Source organism: Vicia villosa, linkage group LG3 (genome assembly GCF_029867415.1).
Source record: "Vicia villosa cultivar HV-30 ecotype Madison, WI linkage group LG3, Vvil1.0, whole genome shotgun sequence".
Classification (NCBI taxonomy): Eukaryota; Viridiplantae; Streptophyta; class Magnoliopsida; order Fabales; family Fabaceae; genus Vicia; species Vicia villosa.
The window spans coordinates 104,103,959-104,118,985 of record NC_081182.1 but is presented as its reverse complement, the minus strand read 5'-3'; the positions used below and the strand labels follow the sequence as shown (position 1 = coordinate 104,118,985).

At 32.5% G+C, this 15,027-nt stretch overlaps 2 protein-coding genes across 2 annotated transcripts; both read left to right on the top strand.

The window, feature by feature from the left end:
• Positions 1–2,363: 2,363 nt before the first annotated feature.
• On the top strand, positions 2,364–3,667 carry LOC131656474 (B3 domain-containing protein At3g18960-like). The gene is made up of 4 exons (XM_058926185.1): positions 2,364–2,470; positions 2,583–2,988; positions 3,114–3,259; positions 3,346–3,667. Exons 1-4 carry the CDS (start codon positions 2,399–2,401, stop codon positions 3,577–3,579), a joined length of 858 nt encoding a protein of 285 aa, XP_058782168.1. The 5' UTR covers positions 2,364–2,398; the 3' UTR covers positions 3,580–3,667.
• A 9,125-nt stretch (positions 3,668–12,792) lies between these two features.
• LOC131658714 (B3 domain-containing transcription factor VRN1-like) lies at positions 12,793–14,191 on the top strand. Its single transcript, XM_058927979.1, has 4 exons — positions 12,793–12,955; positions 13,076–13,520; positions 13,662–13,807; positions 13,928–14,191. Exons 1-4 carry the CDS (start codon positions 12,884–12,886, stop codon positions 14,189–14,191), a joined length of 927 nt encoding a protein of 308 aa, XP_058783962.1. The 5' UTR covers positions 12,793–12,883.
• The last annotated feature ends 836 nt before the right edge of the window (positions 14,192–15,027 follow it).

Genomic DNA, 15,027 nt, shown 5'->3' with positions numbered 1-15,027 from the left:
AGAAAATCTAAAACAGAAACTATACACATATGTCTTAGGTACAATCTAGTCGATCCTGTAAGCAACCAATGTATCAATTTTGGAAGACTATCGGTTGTTTACCAAAATTCAAGGTAAACAAAAACCAATTTTTTTTATAAAAAAACCAATTTTATATAAAAAAGGGTTTTATTTTCTGTAACCATCTTTTTTATTTTAAGGAGTTCTAAAACTAGTTTTAGTAGTAGCAATAAATAAGAGAAGATTAACACATGCCTATGCAAAACAATTGTACTAAGGAATAATGATACACACATTCTGACAAAACCCTATGCCTATTTGTGCAAAAAATAATTAGCTTATCATGTTATTTTTCTTGATCTACAAGACAGTGAACAATAATGCTAAATACATGATGGGACATAAGACTATGAACAAAACTGGACCGTAAAGAAAGACCTGTCTACTAAAACTTCTCAATCTTAGACAACAAATTATAGATTAACTACATATTTCAAGCTACTGTTTGAATCTTTTTCAGATATAAAGGATTTGTTCGAAACAGGCTTAATACATAGTAAGTTTCAGTTTGAGGGAGAGTAGAATATCTAGCAGATGTCTCATAAAATCACAACAACGTTGTTGAATATTGAGCATCATATTCATAGAAAATTTGTTCAAAACATTTTCCTAAACATAATCTGTTCAAAACAAATATTGAAATTTCAATATTTCACAAATACTTCAACAACTTAATTCCAACAATCCAATAACACATTTATAATTTAAATTTATCTTCACCTATAAACTAGGACAGGCATGTGAAATTCAAATTGAACAACTAGATCTTAATCACAACAACATCAGGTGCATCAACAACAACACTTCTTGAAATTTTATCTGCTAACAACAACATAAACTGTCAATTATGAAAGACCCTTTACTTTTAATATCATTGAGATGTTGGAAAAAATATGAATGCATTTTTCTGTTCTTCAGGAAGTGGTTTCATTTGAAGCAATTTGATTCACATTAAAACATACTTTTCTGATACATTAATCCAACAACCATAATCACCAAGCATATATCACTCTTATAACGCATAAAAACAAAAACAACGTTACTTTCGAATAATCTTCAAAAGGGGTTTCAAACAATCTTCAAAAAATCCAGTGTTACTTTCGAAACACCTAAAGCAGAGAAGTAATAGAGAGAAGTTAGAGTTTCACATACCTTCAAGAAGTTTCCGACATAGTGGTTCAATCGTGAGGCTGGGATCGAAGATTGGGTGGAATGAGAGAGAAAATGTATAGAGAATCGAAGATGGAGAAGGTGAAGGAGAATTAGAAGGAGGCTGGTGGTTCCATTTTGGGAATTAGGATTTAGCAATAGAAGTTTGTGACAACAAGCGAAAGAGAGAGTTGAGAGAGTCTCAAATTTGGTACCTGATAAGCTGATCCAAATTAATTAATGGTTTCCTTTTTTTGGTTTTGATAAATGGACCACTGGTTCTAAAATTTTATTTTGGGCTGGATTTTTAAAAATGAATTAATTTGGATATAGATTTGGTTTCTGTTTATTGATTTTTTTGCACACCCCTACTCTTTCACTCACAATTTCTCTTTCCTACACTTTTATTTTAATTTATCTCTTTTCCTTTTTATTTTTCTAAACATAAATAAATAAATAAATTGAATGAAGAGCAATACATAAAATCTACTCAACCTAAAACATATTATTTTATGATTATTAAAAAAATTATTTTTAAATGTCAAATTTTTTATTTTTTCCATAGACCACTAAGAGTAAAATACCTATTTTATTTAATTAACAATTGTCATTATTTGACACACAAAATTTTTATTTTTAAATGTCAAAATTTTTAATTTTCTCACGGGCCACTATCAACAAAATACCTATTTTATTCTAATTAACAATTGTATTTATTTGAGACATAAAATTCTTATTTTTAAATGTCGAAATTTCTATTGTTCTCATAGGCCACTATAAGCAAAATACCTATTTTATTTCTATCAATAAAATACATATTTTATTTTAATTAACAATTATTTATATTTAAGATACAAAATTTTTATTTTCAAATATCAAAATTGAATTTATATTATTATTATTATTATTATTATTATTATTATTATTTATTTTACGATTAAATAACTCATTTGAAATATTATAGTTTTTTTTAGAAAAAGAAATGTGAAGATATGAAAAGGCTCAAAGAAATGTAATAATGAGATTAGATAGATAGATTAATTATAACCATAAATAAACGAAGAGCTCTGCTTGCACTCTGACCAAAATATATCACTAAGATATTGAAGCGCATGCTTGGTAGCGTCAGCCTTATTATCATTATAAAAGAAGAGTAGCATACACGTTATCTAATCAAACTTCAACATCCATGGCTAGGGCAAATTCCACCATTCCCATCTGTTTCTTCAAGATTATTCTTCAAACCAATCTTCAAACTATTGTAACCATTCCTTTTAACTTGCTACTCCTACGTAATGTTATATCTTATATCTGTTTAACCTTTTTTTTTTTTTTGAAAATTTCTAGTTCTAATATTAATTTTTTTTATACAGAAAATACCAAATAAGTTTACAAGGAGTCACGGAACTGGTCTCCCAAATCCAGTGATGATCAAACCTCCTGATGGCACTAAATGGAAAGTATTTTGGAAAAACATCAATGGTGAGATTTGGTTTCAAAAGGGTTGGAATATTTTCACTCAAAATTACTCTCTACAACATGGTTGTTTTGTAGTTTTTAAATATAAAGAAGGAAGTTCAGAGTTAGATGTAATCATACTTGGCCAGCATGCAGTAGAAATTGACTATGATTCACCACATGACAGTTCTGATGATGAAGATGAAAACCATGACCATAGTGATGATGAATCAGTTGAGATTTTGAATGAATTGCATAATCAGAAGAAGCCTAGAGAGAGTAAAACATTTGCTTCTCCTAGAGCACATAAAAAAGTGAGAGGTATTTGGATTTCATTTTCTGTTTTTTATTCTTACTTTGCAATGCACCTTCTCTGGTATATTTGACTATTCAAAATCTCAACATGATGTTACTCCAAGAGTGTCTTTTTGGTTTTATATATGCAGGTGAGATTGAGAAAAATAGTCAAAGAACTACATCATTGAATAGGCCAAGGGAATATAGAGCTCGGGAAGTTGCCGAAGAATTTATCTCACGCAATCCCTTTTTCACAATTTCGATCAAGCTTGCTAATCTGGTAGCAAATGTGCTGGTAAGGTTAAACGCTACTTACATTATTCATGCAATGCTTATGAAGTTATGATTATCAATAATAATGAAATTGTATATACAATGCAGACTGTACCACTTTTAAAAGGGGTTATTGAGAACCAGAATACGAATGTGATGCTGCAGATTGGTGAAAGATCATGGAATCTGAAATTGCTTCGATGTTACAATGATAGAGCTAAGCGTCGCTTTTCGGCTGGTTGGTGCGCGTTTGCCAAGGAAAGTGGAGTGCAAGCAGCAGATGTTTGTGTGTTTGAACTGATAAACAAGAAAAATTTAGTTTTTAAAGTTCATGTTTTTTAAAACGTCCGTTGTTAATGTATCTGTTTGAAAATGTTATTTTGAGTGATGGTAACTTTAGTTGAGTAACAATGTTTGTGAAGTGTAGTTTGTAACTGTATAATTTTGGAATATTTCAAGGAACATCAAGACTCACTAATTTCTTATTATATCAAATATATTAGATTTTTTCTTTACCCACCTCCCTCTGTTGAAGTTGGTATTTGTGAGTTTGTTTGAAGTCCCACATTGCTTAGGTTCCTGGACTGTTGGGTGTATAAATATGTGAGGACAACCTCACCTCTTGAGCTAGCTTTTGAGGTTGAGATCCAAGCATATTTAACATGGTATCAGAGCCGGGTTAAGGACTGCAATGTGGGAGTTTGGCCCATGCCCACGCTAGGCGTGAGGGTGGGTGTTGAAGTTGGTATTTGTGAGTTTGTTTGAAGAATATTTGCAATATACTTGGATTGAGAAAGAAGATAGCCTCTAGGAGAGTAAGCAACTTCAATGCCCAAGAAGTACCGAAGATAGCCTAAGTCCTTCATCTCAAATTGTTTGGCTAACTGTAATTTCAAGTCATTAATTCCATCCATATCATCACCTGTAATAATCATATCATCAACATAAAATAAGAGTAGAATACGACCATGATAAGTGTTATTGACAAACAAAGCAGAATCATGATCACTAGAGCGAAAGCCAATAGATGTAATCACAGTGGTAAATTTCTCAAACCAAGCTTGTGGAGCTTGTTTTAGACCATACAATGCCTTCTTCAACTTACACACTTCCCCTTGATTATGAGGAACACCTTGTGGGGGTACCATATAAACTTCCTCTTGAAGATCACCATTAAGAAATGCATTTTTAACATCCATTTGAAAAATATGCCACTGACGAACAGATGCAACTGCAATAAGAGTGCGAATAGTAGTCATCTTAGCAACAGGAGCAAAAGTTTCTTCATAATCCATACCATATTGTTGAGAGAACCCCTTAGCAACAAGACGTGCTTTGTAGCGCTCAACTGATCCATCTGACTTAGTTTTGATCTTGTATATCCAACGAGACCCAATAGCACGTTTTCCAGGAGGAAGAGGTACTAATTCCCAAGTATTTGTTTTATGCAAAGCAGAGAGTTCTTCTGTCATAGCCTGCTGCCAAAGAGGGTCAAGAATAGCTCAAGAGGTGAGGTTGTCCTCACATATTTAACATGGTATCAGAGCCGGGTTAAGGACTGCAATGTGGGCGTTTGGCCCATGCCCATGCTAGGCGTGAGGGTGGGTGTTGAAGTTGGTATTTGTGAGTTTGTTTGAAGTCCCACATTGCTTAGGTTCCCGGACTGTTGGGTGTATAAATATGTGAGGACAACCTCACCTCTTGAGCTAGCTTTTGAGGTTGAGATCCAAGCATATTTAACACTCCCTATGGGGGTCACCCCCAGCGAAATCCCCAACTTACCCCTGCTTCGGAGATTCATCTCCGAAGTAATTTTTTTTATAGATTTTTTTATACTTCGGAAATGCATCTCCGAAAATACCAAAAAATTGGTGTTTTCAGAGATGCATTTCTGAAATGCATCAAAATTCAATTATTTTTTACAATCAGGTAAGAAAACCATTACAGGACAAAAATTGTAATCACATTGATAGTAAATTGGAAAGTCTCTTAAATGATAGTAAATGTAGAACGAGTTGTAATCAACCTGATTTGAAATTTCGAAGTGCCTTTTCTTTCTCCCCCACCACTCTCAGACGGTTACCTTCTAAGAAATGTGGTAACACTTTCCTATTTAAAAACCTGCTCTCTCACCCATTTTTCTTCCAATCACATCCAAAATGATTTTTTGATCTTTACTCTTTTCCTCTACTCACACATTTTCTCTCTCTTGTAACCGCTTTCATCACAATGTCTCGCCGCGGTCGAGGAAACCATCCCGAAAATTGCCGGAGTCAACCATCTCCTGCACATTCTCAACAATCATCCGTCAATGCTGCAGGATCAGGCCGTGGTTGTGGTGGCCGTGCACCTCCGGTTGTTCGTCCACCTGTTGCAGCGCCGGTTGCTTCCTTGAGTTTGGCTTTGATTTCCATCGAGAGCCTGACTGCCGAAGTTAAACAGAAGGCTACTCTAGAGTCGGCTCCGTCGGCTCAGAAGGCGGTTAGGTTCCCTAACCGACCTGGTTACGGTCAATACGGAAGGAAAATTCAAGTTCGTGCTAATCATTTTCAGTTGCGAGTGGCTGATAAGGATCTACACCACTATGATGTAAGTATAGTTTGCTCATAAGTTTTTTGAACTTTAAGTATATAGTTTTTGTTGTTGTTTATTATGTTGGTAAGTTACAATGTGGTATGGATTTCTAGAGGTATTTTACAAGATATTTAAACTATGTATAGTTTTTGTTGCTCACAAGATATTTTACAACATGTTTAAATGATAACAGCTGTGTTAACAAAAGGGCAACAATTTCTACACCTCTTGGTAAAAACATTGGATGAATAATCAAAACAAACCCTAAATTAGGTGTATTTCCCATTAGGGTTTCATGATCATGAGAGTAATGTGAGGGTTTCATGATCATGAGAGTAATGTAAGTGGAATGTAAGAAAAAAAACAGTAAAAGTAAAGAAAGTGTGATTACCGGGAATATGAAAAGGATAAGGTAGGTGAACAAGGGTTGGGTTTGGTTCAGCGAATCGTTCTTGTTTGTTATTTTTCTTCTGTCCAGACCTTATTTCGGAAGTGTATTTCCGAATTCCTTCAAGGGGGGTGAATTCGGAGATGAACTTCCGAATACACCAATTTTCTGAAAAACAACTTTATTTCGGAGAAGCATCTCCGAAACCAATATTTTTCATTAATATATTCACCTTTTCGGAGATGCATTTCCGAAAACACCTTTTTTTCCAATAAAAGTACGTTTTCGGAAATGAACTTCCGAAACAAGAGGTATTTTTATAAATTCGCCAGAGGTGACCAAGAAGGTTAGGAAGTGGGTTAAGAAATTTCCAATATATTAAGGTGAACAAAAATGTATCTTGAAGTTTGAATGCATAAAACTAATGTCCATATTTCATTTGTATGACATTTGTTAAAAGCGGTATGCATCTTCAATTACCGTCTACAAGCAAAATCTTGAATGGGAGACACTCTTTCTATTCCTTATGCATTGCCTCGTATAATGGATCATTAACCGATGGTGTAATCTTTGCATTTGTGTTGCACTAGGTCAGATATGTACCTAGTATCTTTTACAAGTACATGATGCAAGAATACGACATTTTTAGAAAAACAAAGTTACTAGTACATGATTATAATATTTTTTTTAAATATACATATAAAAATAACATAAAATGAGAGTAGTGTTAATAAAATAATATGAAGGAATTATATTGTTGAAATGATAATAAAACATAAAAATTAAAAAATAATTTGTTAAAAAAAAACAAGATCAATAATATAAAAAAAATTCATTACCCATCACAAAAAGTTGGGTAATGTACACAACCAATCACAAGATTCCATTTAATTTTAATATATTTAATTAATTCTAAAATAGTATAATTGTTTGTTGTTTCCAAGACATTTTACATAGAAGGTAACTTTACCCAACTTTTTGAGTTGGGTAGATAAGAATTCACCTAAAAAAATCACATTTGAAATGTGCCAGTAATTAATAAAGTTAAAGGATGAATTATGAAAGCTGCATAACCACGAGAAATTGATGTTTTACACCTCCTTTTATAAATAAATTAAACAGTTAAATTTGAGTCATTAAAATAGCCTGAAACATTCATTCTTCCATACGGAACACCTTCTACCCACCACCTGCGGGAAGTGTTTCAATACCACCCGCGGGAAGTGTTTCAATACAAGTGAGTAACTCGAGGGGAGGCTCATGATACCATTGTTAGGGGCAACTCGAGGGGGTCAACGAGGGAGCATTTTTTACTTGGGACAAACTTTGTGAGAGACACACCACATCTCCACCTAAAACCTCAAGTGATAGGTGTGTGGGTTCTCTCACTTATAAAGTGTTCATTCTTTCATTTTTTAACCAATGTGGGACTTCTTCCTCACACGTGATTCTCAACAGCATCTAATCATTTTTTTAAGAACCGTGCATAACTCAAATAAGACACTTATTACGAGACAGAAGAGTATGTTTTTTGTGGATATGTGTATCATTACCAAACATTAAAAAGGTACGGATTTTGGTACGTACCATACACGTGTCTTACATGTACCGGTACGTAATATTGATATTTTCCCTAGTGTTCCCGTGTTTCACAACTTTGCATTCAAAAAAAATGCATGTTCAATCATATCTTCCAGCTTTGTAACAATCAAATCTGTAACATATTAAATTGTCGATTAAGTATTAATTGGCAGAAAAATTAGTATGCAGTAGTTTTAATCGCTAGAAAATTCTTCAAAGTGTTAATCATGATAACAGACTGAAATGTCATGGTCTTCGCCAGGGTCGGTCATTCCCATGTGCAGCCTGTTGTTGGTCCCAAACTTTAGGGGCTCAGTTTTTTTAATTAATGAAGAATTAGATTTTACACCAGTTTTTAAAAATAGGTGTAAATTCATTTTTTTTATATCAGATTTTTCAAATATCCAGTATAAATTTATTGGTTTCGAAATACAAAATTATGATTTTATTAATTTTTTTAAATCAGAAAAGTTCCAAAAAATCTATCAAACAATTTGGTATTGTTAACTTAGTTTTTTTTTATTTGCCTATTAAAAATGAACTATTAGATTTTTTAAAAATCTAAAAAATTATAAATCATACCGGATTTATAAAAAAATCTGGTAGGGTTAACTACATTTTTACATAGACTAACTCGATATGAACTACTCGATTATTTAAAAATCCTGAAATTAACATTGTTTTACTTGATTTTTTAAAAGTTTCGATAAAATACCAAATTTTTTTGCACGAGAGAGAAATTTATCAGCTCCTTATTAGTGAAAAAATGAGATGGGCATTTTAGTCAATATGAAACATCGGGGGTGTCAAGTTTAATTGGAAGGTGACAGGACAAAATCTCCACAGTAAATTAGAACTTCTCAAGAGTAGAAAAACCCAAACTCGATTAATCGTTGGTCAGACAATACAAGATAAGAAGGTTATACATGTAGCTAAAAACTCTTAAGTAATTTGAAGTTTGTGCTATTTTTGAAACTGCATTTTTTAATTTAGGTCAATTTTTAAAATTAGAACAGAGTCTCCAGATTGATTGAGCCAACCCTGATCTTCGCTAACAAAATATTATGTGTTGACTAGTTCTCAGTTGTCGCTAGGTTTGTAACTATAAGAGCATGATCTGCAAGAGTCTTCGCGAACTGGTTATAAATTTTCGAAACCATACATGCAAGAGTATACTTTGTCAGAATCTTTGTGAGACAGTTCTTAACTTTTGAAATCATAACTTTCTCCATCAATGTTTTATATGCTTGAATTGTAGTTACCCTAGTCATAACTTTAGAAGTTTTATCTATCAAAATTATTTGAATCATAGTTGTTGCATTCTCAATTGACTGATTCAAATCAGTTGATGCTTTACATGCATGCAATATAGCTTCACCTTCTTCATTCTTTCTTTCACTATCAGTTGGAACCATATACATTGTAAGATATTGTCCCTAATGATGCAACAATGATTGAATGTCTAATTATCTATTTTAACCAATATTTCATGGAAAACACTTCTCTTTCAGAACCTTCAAAACTCGCTCTTTCAGAACCTTTTCTTCAGAAACTTCAGAACTTAGAGCTAGAGGAGACCCCAAAAGCTCTTTCATGAGAGATACAAACAGTAGCTTTATTACAAATGTTCATCAGAACTGTTGTTATAGAAGTATTCAAGAACTTGACTTAATCTTTGTAAACATGTTGGTTTCTTCCAGAGTCAGAGTCTGGTGAGTTCAGAACCAGAGGACGTCACACGCCTTTACTTCAAAATTAGAACCTGTTGCAAAAGCTACACATTAGACAGAGAGTACTAAATTTTTCTCTAAGATATCATGTAATGTTATCATCAAAAGATAAGGCCAGGTGCATAACCAAATCTTGTTCTTACAATTACAAAAGCACCCATATAAAATTAAATATAATCACATGTTTATAGTAGAATCTTCTAAAAGGAATCTAGTCTAAGGGTTTCATCCTTAAGGGATTCATAGTATTTAAAATTAGAAAGAAAATATTAATACTTACAATTATGAAGAATGAACTCCTATTGATAGAATTTGTTTCCACCTTCTTCAAAATCAGAAACACTTTAAACAATAAAAAATTGGATCCCTAGTGACTAAACATGGTTTGCTATTAATAATTAAAATTCTAAACCCCCAGAATCGTGCCTCGTTGGCCCTAGTCGTATATTGCTTTGACATTTAAAACATTATTATGTCTTGATAAAGATTTGAAATCATGATGTTATGTCTTAGCGCACCGCTTTGATCTCTTGACATTGAATTGTGTTGCTATCATCTATAGGTGCGCTGCAATTTGCATGCTTCTCGTAGTCTTCTATAATTTTGTTTCGTTCTTATAGTTATATTCTTGTCCTTGTTTCTTCATCGTAACTTAAATAGTAAAACATTATGAAATTTGTGTGTTTAGGATGATTTCCACATAGTATGAGTATTTAATAGTAAAAGTATTTAAAAACAGAAAAATTCGATATTAAAAACATAGTATGATGGATCGCCAACATAAGTTTAAGTTTGTTGGGTTAATGGGTTTATTATGTTTTGTGAGTACATACAAAATCAAAGTAAAATGGTACGGCTTAGAGTTAAAACTTGATACAAACCTATTTTAATGGAGAAATCACTGTCTCTCCACTCCTTGTATGCACATTAGTTGATACCTCATTCTTACATATCTTGGATAGTTTAAATATATGAATCCTAACCCCTTTCTTTTCTAGGGCTTCTCGAAAATCATTCTATGCATTCTATCATATGTCTTCTCTAGTCAATGAAAATTAAGTGCAAGTCTTATTGGTCCATCTTATAGTGTTCTATCACACATCTTGTTGGAGATCCACTAGATGCCCCTCTATCTCTCTCTCCAAGAATTTTCAACACTTCAATAGGTATGTTGTACGTTTTAACCACCTTGCTCTTACTCATTATTTTCAATGCTTCAGTTTACTTTGTGTTTCTGAATAAGACAATAGTAATTATAGTTACGATCCTCTTTTCTAATGTTGAGTCTACTATGGTATGATGAGATATCATATCCTTTATTGAATAAATTTTAGAAATATGTTTCCACTTATCCTTTATATCTTTTTTTCTGAATAAAAACTCTGTATTCTTCATCTTAAACACACATCACTTGATCCAAATATCTTGTTTTTCTCTCTATTTCCTTTGCAAGCTTATACATAGAATCTTATTCCTTTTTGGTTCCTAAAGATTGATATAATTCGTCAAAATCTTGAGTTCCTACTTCGCTCATCACCTTCTTGGTATCGTTATCAACTTTCTTATACTTGATCCAACTTTTTACATTTTTACACCTAAACCATTCTTTAAAATAATCATTTTTACTCTAACTTTCTTTTGAACACTTTTATTCCACCACCATAATTCTTTACCCATAGATCCAAAACCTCGTTATTCTTCCTACATTTCTTTAGCTACTTTTCTAATCTCTTAGTTCGTCTTATTCCACATATCATTTGCACTTCTTTGTGGTTGTCCAAATCCTCCCTCTAAGATCTTTGGAAACTTCCTTGATTTTCACCCTTCAAATGCCACCACCAACTTCGAGAAATTCTCACGTGACTTCTTCTCTTTGCTTTCATCTTGATTTTTACATCCATAACCAATAACCTATGCTGCGTAGTCAAGCTCTCTCTAGGGATAACTTTACAATTCAAGCAAACCATCCTATTTGCCTTCCCAATAAGAAATAAATCTATCTGAGAACATGTCATCTTTTCTTCTAAATCATATATTATCTGTAGTAAGATCAAAATCTTACGAAACTACAAAATGGATCTACCTTTTGCATTCACCTTCCAAGACCATAACACACACGCACGCCCTCAAAACCTTGTGCTAAACTTCCCACATGCCTATTTAAATCCCTTCCTAAAAAACTTCTTTCTTTGGAGTATATCCTGAAGTAACTCTTCGAAATCCTCCCAAAATTTTATGTCAAGGTGTTTTGCTAACCCAACTTGAGGTACGTAAGAACTAATAACATTAAATATGTCTCGATTCATTACAAATTTCAAAGCCATGCCTGTATCTCCTATTCTTTTCACATTCATAATATCATTCTATTACTCATTGCCCACAATAATCTCCACCACATATCTTAATCTATCTTGTTCGGTGTACCATAAGCTTAAATTGTCTAATTCTTTCTCTGTTTCACCTATGCACTTAGTTTCTTGATGGAACATGAAATTGATCTTCTTCATACCCATAATATCCATTATATCCATAGATTTTTCAATGATCATGCCTATATTACATTATCCAAAACGAATCTTATTCTCATAAATTAACTTCTTTATCCATGTTTGTTTATGAACATATGAGAACCCTTGCTTATATTTCACTATATCAGATAGGGATACAACAATCCTTGCTCTTTTGACGTTGTACTCGAACCATACAACGTGTTGCTTCCGAACAACGAGCTAATATTCACATTATTTTTTAGTTGATCTATGTCATAAATATTCGATAAAGTTTTCCGCTTGTTGTTTGCTTCCTAACACATCCCCATCCATTTCATAATATATACTCCCTCTATGCCTATTTATAAGAAAAATTTCTTTTTTAAATATATTAAGTAACTAATATATCTAGACAATATATGAGTCAGATACCTTGTCTTTTCAAAAACACCTAAAAAAAATAAATTTTTTCTTATAAAAAAAGACGAGAGGAAATAGTGTAAAAAATCATTTCAGAGTTATGTCTTTTAGAAAAATAAATGTGAAGATGAATTATGAAATGGTGCAGAGAAATGTAATAATGATATTAGATAGGTAGGTTAAATATAACCATAAATGAATGAAGAGCTTTTTTTTGTACTCTCACCAAAATATATCACTAGTCATACAAGAAATTGAAATGGTGCAGAGAGATGTATTAATGAGATTAGATAGGTAGGTTAAATATATCCATAAATATATGAAGAGCTTTTCTTGTACTCTCACCAAAATATATCACTAGTCATACCAGAAATTGAAGTGCATGCTTCCAGAGTTAAGAAGACACTAGTAGAAGAAGAGTAGGACACACATTTTCTCCTAAACTCTCCACCACTTCATCATCCATGGCTAGAGGAAATTCCACTCTCCCCATCTGTTTCTTCAAGATTATCCTCCAAACTAATCTTCAAACAATTGTAACTATTCCTTTAAATTTTCTACTACTGTCTTCTACTAACTTTATATTTCTACCATATATTTGTGTTAACATTTTTTTAAAAAAAATTCTAGTGCTTATATTATTATTATTTTTACAGAAAATACCGAATAAGTTTACAAGGAGTCATGGTGTTGGTCTACCTAACCCAATGTTCATCAAGCCTCCTGATGGCACAAAATGGAAAGTGTTTTGGAAAAACATTAATGGGGAGATTTGGTTTCAAAAAGGTTGGAAAATATTTACTCAAAATTACTCTCTACAACATGGTTGTTTGGTAGTGTTTAAATATAAAGAAGGAAGTTCAGAGTTAGATGTAATCATACTTGGCCAGCATGCAGTAGAAATTGACTATGATTCATCACGTGACACTTCTAATGATGAAGATGAAAACCTTGACCATAGGGACGATGAACCAGTTGAGACTTTGAATGTTGATGATAGTGATGATGAATCAATTGAAATTCTGAATGAATGGCATAAGGAGAAGAAGCCTAGACAGAAGTCACCATTAGCTTCTCCTAGGCCACATAAAAAAGTGAGAGGTATTTGGATTTCATTTTCTGTTTATTATTCTTACTTTGCCATGCACCACCCTATGTGGTATATTTGTGGATATTCAAAATCTCAACATGATGTCACTCTAAGAGTGTATTTTTTGTTTTATATTCCTCACATATATGCAGGTGATATTGAGAAGAATAGTCAAAGAAGTACATCATTGAACAAGCCAAAGGAATATAGAGCTCGGGAAGTTGCTGAAGAATTTATCTCAAACAATCCTTTTTTCATAATTTCGATCAAGCCTGCTAATCTGGTAGCAAATGTGCTGGTAAGGCTAAGCGCTAATCAGTTACACTATTCATGCAATGCTATGTATATATGCATAAATATCATATGTGCATGTGAAGTTATGATTATAAATAATAACGAAATTGCATATACAATGCAGATTGTACCAAATTTAAAAGGGGCTATTGAGAACGAGAATACGAATGTGATGGTGCAGATTGGTGAAAGATCATGGAATCTGAAATTGCTCCGTTCTTACAGTGATAGAGATAAGCGTCGCTTTTCGGCTGGTTGGTCAATGTTTGCAAAGGAAAGTGGACTGCAACCGGGAGATGTGTGCGTGTTTGAACTGATGAACAAGGAAGATTTAGTTTTTAAAGTTCATGTTTTTAAAAGGACTGTTAATGTGTCTTTATCTGTTTAAAGATGTTATTTCAGTCACCTAGGCACTATCTATTTAATAATTTGCTAGTGATGGATTATTCTCCATATCCCTTGTATTGATCTCTTTTTAGTTCTCTTAGAATTATCTATGAATATTCTCTTTTTAGTTTATCTTAAGATTATTTATTAATATTCTCTTTCTCTTAGGATTATCTATTAATATTGGAATATGAATCTACTTTCTTGATACAATAGGATTTTCAGCCCTCTATAAATTCTGGTTTATTTATCATATTATCAAATTCTTCTTTATTAACAACTAAAAGTGATGGTTTTTTTTTGTCCATCAATTGACGCCAAACATAAAAAGGAAAGACGTAAATTATTTTGGTTGAAAATTGAAATTCAATTATAAAAAATGGATTTATAAAGTTAATTTTGTAAAACAAAAGCAATTGAATAATTTAAATAAAAAGAAAATTAGAGAGCCGGAGAGAAGGAAATACAATTAAAAGAAATAAAGAATTCAAAGATAAAAAAATTTATATAGGTTTGACCTAGTCAATTGGCCTACTAATATCCTCTGAGAGTTTTACTAAAATGATACGTGAGTTTTTCCACACATCTTCGTACATCAAAAGAGAAATTTTGCAAGGGTTAATCTCCAAACAAAACAAGAGATTTTATATGGGCTGATCACTAAACCAAACAAGATATTTTACATGTCTAATGTCGCAAACCAACTAGAGCTTTTACCAGATTGAGCTCAGGAACCAAATAGAGTTTTTCCCTGCCTAATGTCACAAACCAACTAAAGCTTTTACCAGACTAAGCTAAGAAATCAAATAGAATTCTTCATGGGTTAAACACAATAAA

Coding starts and splice junctions, on each gene's coding strand:
- LOC131656474 (XM_058926185.1), top strand. CDS start 2,399: ATGGCTAGGGCAAATTCCACCATTCCCATCTGTTTCTTCAAGATTATT. Junction 2,471..2,582: donor AAACCAATCTTCAAACTATT/GTAACCATTCCT, acceptor TTTTTTATACAG/AAAATACCAAATAAGTTTAC. Junction 3,260..3,345: donor ATCTGGTAGCAAATGTGCTG/GTAAGGTTAAAC, acceptor TATACAATGCAG/ACTGTACCACTTTTAAAAGG.
- LOC131658714 (XM_058927979.1), top strand. CDS start 12,884: ATGGCTAGAGGAAATTCCACTCTCCCCATCTGTTTCTTCAAGATTATC. Junction 12,956..13,075: donor AAACTAATCTTCAAACAATT/GTAACTATTCCT, acceptor TTATTTTTACAG/AAAATACCGAATAAGTTTAC. Junction 13,521..13,661: donor GCCACATAAAAAAGTGAGAG/GTATTTGGATTT, acceptor ACATATATGCAG/GTGATATTGAGAAGAATAGT.